General features: G+C 43.7%; 1 protein-coding gene across 1 annotated transcript; it reads left to right on the plus strand.

Moving 5' to 3' along the window:
• The first annotated feature begins 14,259 nt into the window (after positions 1 to 14,259).
• Positions 14,260 to 15,042, plus strand: LOC141165678 (olfactory receptor 10A7-like). Its single transcript, XM_073651461.1, has one exon. The coding sequence runs from the start codon at positions 14,260 to 14,262 to the stop codon at positions 15,040 to 15,042; it is 783 nt and encodes a 260-aa protein (XP_073507562.1).
• The last annotated feature ends 351 nt before the right edge of the window (positions 15,043 to 15,393 follow it).

Raw genomic sequence — 15,393 nt, forward strand, 5'->3', positions numbered from 1 at the left:
ATCATGCTGGTGGTGATCAGGCTAGTAGTTTTGCTACTCGTGCTGATGCTGGCCTGGCAGGTGGTGCAAATGGCCTTTTTGGGGTTATCTGCAAAGTTTTTAAAAAATAACGAGACTCTGGAAGACCTAACAGTTTTACTGGCAACTTCCGTTGTGTTGGCATTACGAAGAATGCTTTCCCGCTTTGTGTCTGCATCCCACCACACTGCTTCTTCCTGCCTGTTGTGGTGCTACGCCTCCCTCCCCCTGTTTGCTGCTTTCCTCGATCTATGTATCCCCCTGCCACGTTGAATCAGTTAGTATGTCATCCACCACCTCGTCTTCCACTTCCGCATCCTAGTCCAACTCCTGACTTTCTGGCAATTGTGTTTCATCATGATCATCCACCTCTTGCGACACTAATTGCACTTTACCACCATTGCCTTCTTGTGACCCTGGCTGCTCCAATATTTGGGCATCGCTACACGAGTTCTCCTCTTGACTTGCTTGAAGCTGGCCGGGCAAAAGGCCTGAATCTACAAATGGAAAAGTGAACTGCTCTTCGGAGTGTCCAAGTGTGGGATCAGTTGTGTCTGGGCACTTGGCATGGTGGGAGGAAGGAGGATCACGGTGAGGAATTTGCTATCCAGACTCACGGCTACTCAGACTTGACTGTGTGGAAGACAGGATGGAGGTGGTGGTGGCCAAGTGACTGGGAGCATTATCTGCTATCCAACCAATAACCTTTTGACACTGCTCTGTGTTCCATAGTGGTGTTATGCGGTCCACTAGTAATTGGGACAGGAAGGTCAAGAGAGATAATGTGGGTGTTTGTTGTGGCACAATTTCACCTTGCCCACGGCTACGTCCTCGGCCTCTGTATGCACCATCACAATCACGTCCACTTCCCCGTCCCTTTCCAGGCACCTTGCACTTTTTTTTAATGGAGGACAATATTTTCTACATTCACGAGAAATTGCTGATTTTGGAATGCAGTTGTATGTGATATGTTTGACAGAGAACCACGATTTTAAATATCAGGTCTGTAATTTACTAATATTATTCTACACAGAGACCTAGTGTGAATAGCTTGACCGACATACTGCAACAAAATGAAAATGGAAGAAAATGCATGATTTTAGAAGTCTTTTCTGTGTTATGTCTGACAGAGAACCACGGCTTTAAATTGTAGGCCTGTAATTTACTAATATTATTCTACATAGAGACCTAGTGTAAATAGCTTCACCGACACACTGCAACAGAATGGAAAAGGAGGCCAATATTTTCCAAGTTCAGTTCAAATTTCTGGATTTTTATCGCTGTAATATGGAACAGATCTCTCTGTAGTCTGAAATGAGCAGAAAAATGGTGTACTCTAGATTGCTTTTTAAGCAAATAACCAGGATTAAGATAAAAAAAAAAATTGCCTTGGCCCCTGATATCTCGGGCTGTCTAGAAATATCTGTAATTATTACAGCAGCAGCAGACAGAACATTCAATGGACCCTCTTGTGCTGTATTATACACTGTAGTCTGCCACATACACTGCCTGCCTGCCTAGCACTGATTTTATGCCGCTGGATTAGTCCTCAGAAGGACTGTTGGTTCAGACGAATAAAGATATAAGTTGTGGAATACCTATGCTAACTATGAACAAGCAAATCTCTCCCTGACGCAGCAGCAGCTCTCCCTACTCTGCCTGATTCAAGGGTACACTGTGATGAGCATGGCGGCACCCGGACTTATATACACCTGATGACGCAGTGAGGCCAGCCAATCACTGTAATGTCACAACCAAATGGCTACGGCATTACAGTGCGTGGCAGGCAATTCCTGCATGTTCATTTTCTTTCTAAAGAGCGCCAAACATGCAGGAAGGGGACCCGAGTTCCCCCCCGAGCAACCCGGAAATATTCTCCTAGCTCGTCGAGCACAGTGATGCTCGGGCGAGTACTGAGCAGTGGCGATCGCGTTTGCTCATCTCTAGTGTTGTTCCTAATTCTACAATTTCTACTGTAGTAAAATTGATGCCACTTTGCTGGTGTCCGCCACTAATTTTTGGAAATCTTGAGAATCCTGATTATGTCTCCATCTATTGGGTTTGGTTGTACTGGAAAAGTTGTCACAATTATACTAGTTCTACTCTAGTGAAATTAATTCTTTTGTGCGGATATTTTGTCACAGGGGTACACAACATATAATCTAAATTGGTTTTCTTAGTACCGTGATATATAAAGCAGGCTATATTTAATCTTTGAGAAACCAAAGACAAGAAAAATACCCAAATGACTGAAAGTAAATGTATAGATCGCACACTGCAAAAATAATAATAAATAATAAAGGGTATTTAGTTAACATTTTTTAAAAAAATAATGTAAAAGCCATTTCGCCACTTCACGGCAACCCTTATGGGACAGTCCTAACTCTAATATTATGTTAACTAAATACGCTTTATTATTTATTATTATTTTTGCACTGTGCGATCTATTCATTTACTTTCAGTTATTTGGGTATTTTTCTTGTCTTTGGTTTCTCCCTGTTTAATAGCCTTGTGAACATGCATTTACATTTTGCATGCACATCAACTTACTTTTCAGTTCAGACCTTCAGGTATTTTTTTTTGTTGTTTTTTTTTTTTTTTATATACATTTAATCTTTTAATTTTTCAGTACTGATATTGTTCTCCATACAGGGGTTCACATTAGTAATGAAAGAGCACTAAATATGCTCAACTTAGTGATTCAGCGGTTTCTCAAAACCTACCCTGACCTGCCAGAGCTGCTTGTGAAAGTATAACGCCTGTGTGCCCATTTCAGAAAGTCAGGTATAGCTTCCGCCACCCTGGCAGTGCTTCAGCAGTATTTGCAGCTTCCAGCTCACTGACTGTTGTGCGATTGCACCACATGTTGGAAATCAACATTGCAGATGTTGGGAATGATTTGTGAGCAGCAGAGGGCAGTTGTTGAGTACCAGCTTCAATATGCCCATCGGTTCTCAGGTCAGCCTCCGCACATAAGAACTGATGAGTGGCCATGGATGTCTGCCATTTGTGCCATCCTCCTAAACTTTGAGGACTCCACCAAGATGGCGAGCTGCAATGAGGCCATAATTAGCGTCACCATCCCGCTGCTCTGTCTACTTAAACACTCGGTGCTCACAATTAAAGAGGAGGCATTGCAGGTGGAGCAAGGAACTCTGCAGCCCAGCCTCATCTCATCTCAATGCCGATTGGGTGATAATGAGGAGGAGAACATGGACAGTCGTTCTCTTGGGGAGGACAGGGAAGTCTTGACAGCCTTGGAAGTCTTGATACCCCTCTTTCAGTCTATGGGAAAGCTGTTTGAGTTTCGCTTAATGACCTTCAGTAGCATAAACCGTGGCTTTGCTTATGCATGTTATTTCTCAAAACGCATTGCAGATCAGGCCATTGTCCAATGCTTTAGTGATTAAATTCATGGCGTAGAGAAAGATCTTTGTCTGTGGCTAAGCACCAACGAGAAGTGTGAGCTGCTGTTGGAAGAACTGCCATTGGATATGCAAGAAGCTGCATTAGAGGACTTCCTGGGAGAAATGACAACTGGAGTAGGTATGGTTTCCCAAGTCCTTTCACCGAGCTAAAGAATATGGCTGTGGTGAAATACAACTCTCACCGAGAAGCAGTGTCAGACTGAAGAACGTTGTGCCCACCAGAGGATTTGATTCTGAGGGACCAACTTCCCCCCCCCCCTAAATTTCCCCATAGCAGCTGCAAGGTTTGCACTATTAACTCTTCTATAGGAGAAGCCAGGGCCCACTGGAGGAGTCCCCGGTTCTATGGTGTGTTCGCCCAACAGTGCCGAGAAGCATCCCTGACTAAGAAAAGTGTGTGGGAAGGTTCCCAGACACTCTATGGCTGCTTTTTTAATGTGGATTTGCTCCGTACAGTCCCTGGCCACATTCACTTGTCCACGTATTTGTGGTTAGGTGGTCCTTCCCAGTAAGTGCACTAGGGAGGGCACGTATAATGTTCCGGGACCTGTGCTTGTGGAAGGCAGGGACAACACTGGGAGAAATAGTGGCGGCTGGGGACCGAGTAAGGAGACCCGGCCGTCGCCGCCATGAGGTTGTGAAAATCTTCCATCTCTATGAGCCTAAAAGGCAACATTTCAATAAAAGCAGCAGTCCAGAAATGTTGCAGTTTAGTATTGCGGCATGTTGGTTGGTGGGTGTGTGTATGGCTGCATACTTGCGCTTGCATTCCAAGTAACAGAAAACTAAGGAGATGGATGGCCTCATCATCATCACAGCCTGAAAAATTTTGCTCTATGAACTCTCCTGAAGGAGAAGCCAGGGTCCACCGGAGGAGTCCCCTGTTCTCTGGTGGGCCCGTCCTAGCCTGGCGAGACGCATGCCTTGCTAAGAAAATTGTGTGGGAAGGTTCCCAGACACTCTATGGCTGCTTTTTTAATGTGGACTGGCTCCCTACTATCCCTGGCCATATTCACTTGTCCACGTGTTTGTGGTTAGGTGGTCTTTCCCAGTTTGTGCATTGGGGAGGGCACGGGTAATGTTGTAGGACCCATGCTTGTGGAAGGCGGGGATGACACTGGGAGAAATAGTGGCGGCTGGGGACCAAGTATGGAGACCCGGTCGCCGCTATGAGGTTGTGAAACGCTTCCACCTCCATGAGCCTAAAAGGCAACACTTCAAGTGCAAGCAGCTGTCCAGAAATGTGGCAGTTTAGTATTGCGGTCTGTAGGTGGGTGTCTGGCTGCATACTTGCATTCCAAGTAGCAGAAAACTAAGGAGATGGATGGCCTTATCATCATCACAATCAGAAAGGTTTGTGCTCTGAACTCTTCTGATGGAGAGGCCAGGGCCTACAGGAGGAGTCTCCGGTTCTCTGCTGGGCCCATCCAACCCTGCCGAGAAGCATCCCTGGCTAAGAAAAGTGTGTGGGAAGGTTCCCGGACACTCTATGGCTGCTTTTTTTTTACTGTTGACTGGCTCCAGCAATCCATAAGATTACAATTTACAATCTATAAGATCATTTCACTGGCTCCCAATTGCCCAGCGTATCCAGTTCAAACTATTAACACTGACGTACAAAGCCACCCACAACTTTTCTTCACCATACATCACTGAACTAATCTCCCGATATATTCCCTTATGTAATCCTCGGTCCTCCCAAGACCTCCTTCTTACCACACTTAGTTGTTCCTCACCCAATCACCTCTAATACTTCTACCAAATATCCCCTATCCTCTGGAATTCTGTACCTCAACACGTCCGATTAGCCACCATATTCAGATCCTTCAGGTACGGAAATTGTGGATGGCTTTGCTTTTGGTACTGTGTGGTAATTCCAATCCATGGCATGCCATTCACTGGATATTCCTGGCTGGTTAGAGACAAGCTCATTCCCACAGAAAAGTACCAGCAAGCTAAGGAGATGGTGATCTCGGTCATCATGAAACAGTTTGCTCGTTGTCTAGTAGTCTGACTTTTATACTAAAGATCCTGCTAATTTTTATAGTTTTAAGTGAGCACGCAGAGACCATGATTTCTGCAGCAGCGCATCCAGGCCGGGATACTGGTGGAGAAATTGCTGTACCATTAGGTTGCGGATGCGAGCCATGCAGGGAACATGTCTATGGTTGCCCCGGCATAGGGCCGCCACCGGGTTTGCACCATTATCACAAGCGGCCTTCCCTTTCTCCGGGTTCAATGGAGACAGTTGTGGCGCTCATGCGGGTCCAGTTGCCACAGAGGTATTGCATCTCCATCAGAGGTGTGGTACCCCACTCTCAGGTAAGGAAGGTGAACTACCCGGGACCCAACCACTCACATCCAACACTACACCACTTCATAAGGGAAGGTCCAGATAGCTCCTAAGGGAGAGCACAGGCTGGTCCCTGTTAGGAAGGTGGAACTAAGTAGAGGAGGTGGGTGGAGGAAGTAGTTTAGGGGAGCACTGACAGAAGAGTATAAAAAGAAGGGTAGAAACATCTAGAGAGTTCCAGTTCAGTGGAGAGTTCAGTCTGAGGGGATTCCTGTTCCAGTGTTTGGAGCAGGAGTTCAGGGAGTGAGGAGCAGGACCCAGTCAGAAAGGCCCAGGAGGAGAGTGAGGAGAGAACACTGGAGCAGTGAGAAAGGCTCCAGACATTGAAGGGATCCTAGGGGCACGGTGAGTGCAGGATGCCACCCGTGCGCCCGATTTCACACTGTCCGTGAAAGGATCAGGTTGCAGAAGGGGACCGGCCCCAGACTAGTGGAGGACTGCAAGACTCAGCTAGCAAACCGGAGGTTGTGGTATCTTCATGTACCATAGCCAAACACCACACACATTCGCTGAAAAGGTGGCCTTATAGGACAAAAGGGGACAGACAGGATGTCGCCCAACAAGTCCTGCTGCCACTGGTTCGGGACACTGTGTGTGAGGTGCAGGGCAGGAGGGTGAGAGCCAGCGCAGAGAGATGACCTGGGAAGGTACACAAGAAGGGGGTCCCTACCAAGTGCACCCAAATTATCTGAGAGTTGGCTGGATCACTTCCCTGGAGGACACAGGACGACGTGGGCAGATATAATCTGGCCGTTGTAACCTGGAGCAACTTAACAACTGTGAGTAAAATCTTGAAGATTGCACCCCGCTGTGTCCTTCACTTAATTGCTGCATCACCTGCCTTGCACAGCACCAACATCTCAGTTCATTTATTTAACTGCCCTGAGGCCTAGCTCTACCCATGGAGAGCTGAACCATCTTTACTGCCTCACCAACAGCCTCAGAGGATCTGAACAGCAGTGGTGGTCATCTATAGCTGCATACCACGGGTAGCGTCACACATTTTTATTCCCCAAAACTTTATTTCCCCTATTGACTTTTCATTGATTGACCGCCCTGGGCCACGGACCGGGTCACTGCCACCGTGGCTCCCCCAAAAATGAACCGACTGGCCTGGCTACCGAGTACCCCATGGCCACAGGGGGCACATCACAGTCATTACTCAAACTCGGCCTGGAGATCAGTCCACAACTCTTCAGCTGTATGACTGCGATCTTCAAGGCATATTAATTTGAACACTGCCTGATTGTGGTGAGACCTGACGGCGCAGTACGGAGGTGGGGGGATTCTCTCTGCACTGTTGGAACATGAGTCTTACTAAGGCAGAGTTTGAGGGCACAAGTGGAGGCCCTAGAGGAGTTGGAGGATGCAGAAGCACTGGAGGTGCTAGATACAAAGGTTTGTCCCGCAAGCCTTGGGGATTCCAACACTTGCTGTCCAGTGACACCTTGGTGTCTCGTGGCTTAGTTCTCCAACCCCTGGGGTGTAGTGGTTTAGTTCTCCAACCCTAGCTGTTTGATAGGTTAGTTTTTTAACCCCTATTGTCTTATTAATTTAGTTCCCCAAAACCTGTTTTCTATTAGTTTAGTTCTCCATTTTCTGGTGTGTATTTGTTTCATTCTCCAACCTTAGGTGTTTGAAATAAGATCGGATTGTAGGGAGAGAAAATAGGAAGCGCAGGCTTCTAAGTGTAGTAGTTAAATTCCAAGGGTATATACTCAGTATAAATCCACTCACCTATTTGGTATCTTGAGGTAAAGCATGTAAATCCAATCAGTGGATCACTCCATTCCTCTTTCCATTCAGTTTGCTGCAGAAATCTGGGAGCTGATGAGAGCACTGGACAGAGCTTTCATAGGCAATACCACTTTGTAAATGTTTTTTCCCAGCAATATGCGCTCCTGAAGGATGATGATGGAACTTGATATTCGGATTCAAAGAATTTTTATTTCAAACTAAAATACAACCGGTTTCGACTTCTTTGAGTCTTCCTCAGGTATAACATCATGCATATAAACAGATCTATCTACACACATTTTATAGCAGATATCCTTGCTTGTCATTTTGGGTGGAGACTGAAAGATCTGTTTTTCAGACACACCCAGATACTCAGATATGCAGGATTTTGCACTCTGAGGAATCTAACAAAACCCATATACTAAATGACTTTCATACAGTTTAAAAAAAAAAAAAAAAAAAATTTTTACACACAAATTTTTTCTTTTTTTTCTCCTTTCCTTCCTTCCTTCACACAGAAAGTATTTACTTTTCTAAAAACACTATAAATATAATTATAATTTTACCATATATAAAATGTCTTCTAAAATGTTATTGAACATACTAAAAGTTTGATTTCATACAGAAATGTAAAATCCTGCAAAAATGTACATTATGACAAAATTTAAAACCTTTTCTTTCTTCATATTAAAACCATTATCAAATACAATTTAGTAGAAAAAAAAAATAAAAAATATATATATATATATATATATATATATATATACACATATATATATACATACATACACATATGTACACATACATGCACATATGCATATATACACACGAAAAAATATATATATATATGCATGCACATGCATACCTGTCGACATTTGCATGTCAAATACCCTCTATAATATCATTTAATCCATCTGGGTATAATGTACCCAGACGGAAGATCCAATATGATTCTTTCCGGTTTAAATTTTGTACCCTATTAGTACAATTCTCAGGTATTTGCTCCAACGGGGTCACGGAAATATTAAATATTTTATTATGCTTCAAACATAAGTGCCGAGATAAGCTCTGTTTTAAAAACCCATTTTTGGTATTGTGCCTGTGGCCATTCATACGGGATCGTAGGGACTGGATGGTCCGACCCACGTATTGCAGGCCACAGGTACAGGTAATGACATATATTACAAAATCACTATCACATGTTAATTTTTGTGTGATTGCTATAGTTTCACCCGTACTGTACGATGTAATGTACTGAGTAATATGATTGATGATTTTGCAGGTACAACATTTTCGGGAGCCACATCGATGGACCCCCGATTTGAAAGCATCCGTTTTATTTGTCCTAGTTTTTTCTTTTTCCTTAATACATTCCTGTTCCCCATCTTTGGTCATTCTGAGATTACTAGGGGCAATTATACCCTTCACTGTTTGGCCCCTACGAAAGGTAATATAGGGTCTATCTGGTAGAAGTTTTTTCAAAAATGTATCCTTTTTCAACAAGTACCAGTATTTATTTAAAATGTTTCTTATCTCCGTATTACTACGATTGAAAGCGGTAATAAAGTTATACTGCCACCCATCTTTTTTTCTTTCCTTATTCTTATTAATTATCTGCTTGGGCTTTTCTCCTCCTTCCTTCGTTATCCCCTCCTCCACATCCTTATTTTTGTTATTCTCTCTAGATAAGCACTCCTGCTGAGTTCTTGCTAGATTAGTTCTGTATGCTGCCATAATTAATCATTTTGGATATTTCTTATCTGTAAACCTATTGATCAGAATTTTTGATTGTTCCACATAATCTTCCTTATTTGTATTATTTCTCCTAATTCGACGAAATTGGCTATAAGGAATGTTTTGCTTCCATTTTTGATGGTGTGCGCTCCGAAAATCAAGGAAGCCATTAGTATCAGTTTTCTTAAAGTACGTTTTAGTGCTGATTTTTTTATTTTTATGGGATATTTCTAAATCGAGGAAATTTATTTTTTCTTTATTGACCTGTGCAGAAAACGTGATCCCCCAGTCAAACTGTATGAAAGTCATTTAGTATATGGGTTTTGTTAGATTCCTCAGAGTGCAAAATCCTGCATATCTGAGTATCTGGGTGTGTCTGAAAAACAGATCTTTCAGTCTCCACCCAAAATGACAAGCAAGGATATCTACTATAAAATGTGTGTAGATAGATCTGTTTATATGCATGATGTTATACCTGAGGAAGACTCAAAGAAGTCGAAACTGGTTGTATTTTAGTTTGAAATAATAATTCTTTGAATCCGAATATCAAGTTCCATCATCATCCTTCAGGAGCGCATATTGCTGGGAAAAAACATTTACAACCTTAGGTGTTTAGTAGTTTAGTTCTCCAACCCCTGTTGTCTTATTAGTTTAGTTATCCAAGCCCTGTTGTATATCAGTTTAGCTCTCCATATTCTGGCGTGTGTTTATTTCTTTCTACAACCAATCCTTGTTCACCCTCAGGGGTTAACATCTGTTGATGAGGGTTTGAATTCTTCTCGGACTCTATTTTGTCCTGGCCCGGATCAACTGAAAAAAATTTTCGGCATCGCTACACATGCTTTCCTCCTCTTGAGTCTGTGAAGCTTTGGATCTGACTTTGGATGCCCCAAAATAGAATGTGTGAACAGCTCTGCAGACTCGCTCATCTGTGCTTCCCAATAGTCAGCTGGCCAGTTGGAGAGCTGTAATGCGGGTGAAAACAAGTGTAATTGGGGTGCCACCTCTGAGGACTTTACTGTGTGTGATGTTAAGGTGGAGGAAGAGGAGCATAGGCCACTTGATGCAGCGCTTGTCATCTACTGGAGCACATGTTCTTCCTGCCTCTCATTTATAAGGTGTACCGCTGTGCGACTACTAAAGAAAGGGAGTGGAGTCCAGTAATAGAAGTTTTAAAAATGCTGCACAATGCTCACTAAAGCAAAACAAACCTACTTTTGATCTCTCATATCATACGTGTCTCACAACCCTAAACAGCTATTCAGTATTTTCAAGTCCCTCCTCTGTCCAACAGATCCCCCTCCCTCTCCTCTCCTTTCATCTCAGTTGAAGACTTAGCCCCATTCTTCAAGCAGAAGATTGAAAACATAGGGGGAAGCTTTTGCTTAAAGTCCCAACAGCCCCTTCTCTCTCATAATGACTCAAATTTCCTCCTCCAAAACCAGCTTCTCCGCCATCAAGGAAGATCATCTTTACTCTTTAAATCATGTCTCACCACCTGTGAAATTGACTTAATACCATCCCACCTCATTCCAAACTGTACCACAGTCTTCATCCCAAGCCTAATCCTCCTCTTCTACCTGTCACTAACAACTGGAATCTTCCCATTATGATTAAAACATACCTCGATCACACCCATCCTCCAAAAGCCCTCACTTGACCCATCCTATGTTTAGATATCACCCCATCTCACTTCTCCACTATGCCTCAAAACAACTGGATCAACACATCTATTTTGAACTGTCCTCCCACCTCTCCACCTAGTCCCTCTTTGACCACTTAAAATCAGGCTTTCAGCATCACCATTCCACTGAAACTGCCCTGACTAAAGTCATCAATGACCTACTAAATGCTAAATCCAAGCCAGACTACTCTGTCTTCCTCCTCATAGACCTGTCATCTGCCTTCGACACAGTAGACCATACCCTGTTACAACAGACTCTCATCTCTCAGCATCACCAGACTTGGCCCTGTCTTGAATCTTTTCATACCTAACCGACAGGACATTCAATGTTTCCCACTCACACACCACCTCCTCATCTCACCCCCTATGTGTCAGTGTCCCCTAAGGTTCAGTTGTAGGACCCAGGCTTTTCTCCATCTACACCTTCAGCCTGGGTCAGCTCATGGTCTCACGGCTTTCAGTATCACCTCTATGCTGATGACACACAGATCTACCTCTCTGGACCTGATATCACCTCCTTACTAACCAAAATCACACAATGTGTGTCCTTTATTTCATCTTTCTTCTCTCCTAGATTTGTAAAAATTAACATGGATAAAACAGAATGCGTCATCTTTCCACCCAGGGCCGGCTCCAGGTTTTTCTGGGCTCTGGGCGAAAGAGTCTCAGTGGGTACATTTAACACATACCACGATTCATGGTGCACAGATACCGAAGAGAAATATATATATATATAGTACAATGCAAAGATGTCACTTCTTACATTACATGAGTGATATCTGTTGTAAATTCCACAATAGCTCAGAAACCGGCGAATCGCTCCACACAGTATACTGGCCCCTATAAAATGCTCCATACGGAATACTGGCCCCCATAAAATGCTCCATATGGAATACTGGCCCCCATATAAAGCTCCATACAGAATACTGGCCTCCATATAACGCTCCATACAGAATACTGGCCTCCATATAACGCTCTATATAGAATACTGGCCCCCATATAATGCTCCATACAGAATACTGGACCCCATAAAATGCTCCGTACAGGATAATGGTCCCCTTATAAAGCTCTATACAGGATACTGGCCCCCATATAATGCTCCATGCAGGCTGTTCCCCCCACATAATGCCCTATGCAAGCTGTTCCCCCCATTATAATGCCCCATGCAGGATGTCACCCCCATATAATGCCACATGCAGGATGTCACCCCCCCATATAATACCCCATGCCTCCATACATTAAAAAAAAAATCAAATACTCACCTCACTCCTCCTCACCTGCTGCCACTGCTCAGGTCCGGACTCCAGCATCGCTGGCGTCTTCCCGCTCTGCGCTGCCTGTGATGGCTCAGGGGAGGGCGCGGTGGAAAGACATCACCGCGCCCTCTGACCAGAGATGTCACAGGAAGCGCACAGCAGGAAGACAGCGGATCTGCCAAGGCACGGGGAGAGGTAAGTATTCGGCTGCTGGGGCCCTGAGCAAGCGAGGGAGAAGGGCAGGTTCTGGCACCACTCTCCTCCGCCCATAGCCCGGCGGGGTGCCCGACCGAGAGTGGGCCTCCCACCTGCTCAGTGCCCCGGCACTTGCCCGGGTGCGTCGGGTGCTGACGTCGGCCCTGTTTCCACCATCTCATTCACTCCCCCACCAACTGACCTATCCATCAAAGTGAATGGATGCCCACTCTCCCCAGTCCCGCAAGCTTGACTCTGATTTGTCCTTCAAACGTCAGATCCAAGTTCTTTCCACTTGCTGTTTACTCCAACTCCAAAGTATCTCAGGGATCTGCATATTCCTCAACCATGAATGTAGTAAAACACCTGTGCACGCCCTCATCATCTCCCTCCTCGACTACTACAAGCTCCTTCTCTACTTCCCTCTTACCTCTTCTTGTCACGATCGCATACAAGATTTGTCCTGTGCATCTCCACTACTGTGTAACTCTGTGCCCCAACACATCAGACTCTCACCTATCGTGCAAACCTTGAAAAGAAAGCTGAAGACCCACTTCTTGTGGCAAACGTACAATCTGCGGTAACCCTCACTCCAGCATACCGCTGCACGACTAGCTACACCCTGACCTACTGTATCCTCACCCATCCCTTGTAGATTGTTTGTAAGCCCTCACATGCAGGGTACTCTCTCCTCTTGTACCAGCTGATGAGTCATCGATGATGACTGCTATTGACATGTAAAGAGCCAGGGAATAAATGTTGCTGTAATAGTTATGATAATTATAGTACTTTTACTCTGGGTCAAATGATGGCACTTTCCAGGTGTCTACCCCTAATTTGATGTGTTTTGGCATCTTTTAAGCCCATTTGAAGGTGTTGTGTATGAGGTTTTTTTGTCCCACCTCTGAATCCAAGGGCGTTCGACGAACATTCGACAAATAAATCGGCGAATATTGCAAATTCGGCGATCGTAATCCGAATCGAATATTGAAATATTCGCTCATCTCTACTCTCTACGCCAACACATCAGACTCTCGATTACCGCGGAAACTTTTAAAAGATGCCTGAATACCCACTCCTTCTGACAAGTGTACAATCTGCAGTAACCCTCGCTCCACCATACCGCTGCACAACCATCTCTACCCTCAACTATTGTATCCTCACCCATACCTTGTAGATAGTTTGTGAGCCCTAACGGGCAGGTTTCTCTCTTCTCTTGTACCATTCGGTGACCCTTTTTCACATGTAATGTGCCATGGAATTAATGGCACTATAATAATAAATAATAATAATAATTATACTATTTGTACTGTTGGTCAATTGATGCCACTTTTCATAGTGTCTGCCCCTAATTTGAGCTGTTTGGGTAGTTTTTGGGTCCCTTTGAAGGCATTGTGTATGCGTTTCATTTTGCCTCCTATTGATTGCAATGGGATTCAGATATGTTCGACTAACCATTTGATGAATTGTTCGGCGAACATAAAGAAGTTCGCTGATCGGAATCTAATTAAACCTTAAGAGGTTTGCTCATCTCTACTTATGAGGGCTGAACCTACCAGAGCTGTAAAAGGTTGCCCAGTACTGATATGCTGTGCTACTCTAGACTAGATTCTCAGCTGTCTAAGAACAATTTGTTTGAATTAATGTTTTGACTTATTTACTTTTCTGTTTTTGCTTTTTCTTCAGGTGAACAATCTGACTGCAGAAACAATTTTTTACCTTTTAGGATTTCAAAGCAACAGTCATTCAACTATTTTCCTCTTCTGTCTTCTACTGGTGGCTTTCTGTGGGACATTATTTGGAAATCTTCTGATTATCACCCTGGTGTCCACCAGCAAGAACCTCCACACTCCAATGTACTTCTTCATCTCACACCTTTCCATCAGTGACCTTTTGCTGTCCATTGATATTGTCCCTAATATGCTCAATATTCTGCTGAAAAATGGGGAGTCCATTTCTTTTATTGGTTGCATGACTCAGTTATATTTTTTTAGTGTCTCGGAAGTATTTGACTGTCTTCTTCTTGCTGTGATGTCCTATGACAGATATGTGGCCATTTGTAATCCCCTTCGTTACACCTCTATTATGACAAAGGACCGGTGTGTTATATTGTCCACCATTTGTTGGGCGATGGGTTTTTCTGTTGCATTGATGTACTCTGTAACAATATCGATGCTGACATTCTGTGGACCAAATATCATTGACCACTTTTTCTGTGATTATGTTCCTTTGTTTGAAAATTCCTGTTCTAGTACTTACACTCTTGAGTTAGAGATCTTTGTAATGTGTTTCATCGTACTGTTCATGCCTCTCGCAGTAATTATTGTATCTTATGCTAAAATAATTGTCACCATCTTGAGGTTTCAGTCCAATGTCAGTAGACAGAAAGCCTTCTCCACCTGTAGTGCCCACTTCATTGTGGTCTCCATTTTCTACAGCACATTATTGAGTGTTTATCTTTTCCCAAAAGGAGAGCAGACTGTAAACATCAGTAAAATCCTATCATTGCTATATACTGTATTCACCCCATTGGTCAACCCCATTATATACAGCCTGAGAAATAAAGACATAAAGAAATCTCTGAAGGAAATGATCAATAAATGTGTAATGTATAACAGTAAAAAAATAAACCGTTGATAATGTTTGATCGTAAAAAGTATTTTTCCAGACTTTGAAGCAGATGGATTTTTTTGATTCTAATATTCATCATTTGAGTTGAGTAATAAGATTTGCAGCCTCCTGGTCCAGTGGTCTCATCAGTAGTCTGTTGTCCGTGACTGCCAGACCAGAGCACTGTGAACTTTTTTTACCAGCTGCATCTCTGTTGCTTTTTTGATTAGGTTGCATTTCTGACTTCATCCGTGATTTCCACCACATATTAATGACATTGCTAATCAGAAAAGGCAACGTGAATGCCGAAGTGAGAAGGAGGTTCACAGTGCTCTGGTCTGGAAGTCAAAGACTATTGATGTGGCTGTATGACCAAAA

The sequence above is a fragment of the Phyllobates terribilis genome, unplaced genomic scaffold, assembly GCF_046119375.1.
Source record: "Phyllobates terribilis strain yellow unplaced genomic scaffold, ASM4611937v1 Scaffold_11__3_contigs__length_659146591, whole genome shotgun sequence".
NCBI lineage: Eukaryota > Metazoa > Chordata > Amphibia > Anura > Dendrobatidae > Phyllobates > Phyllobates terribilis.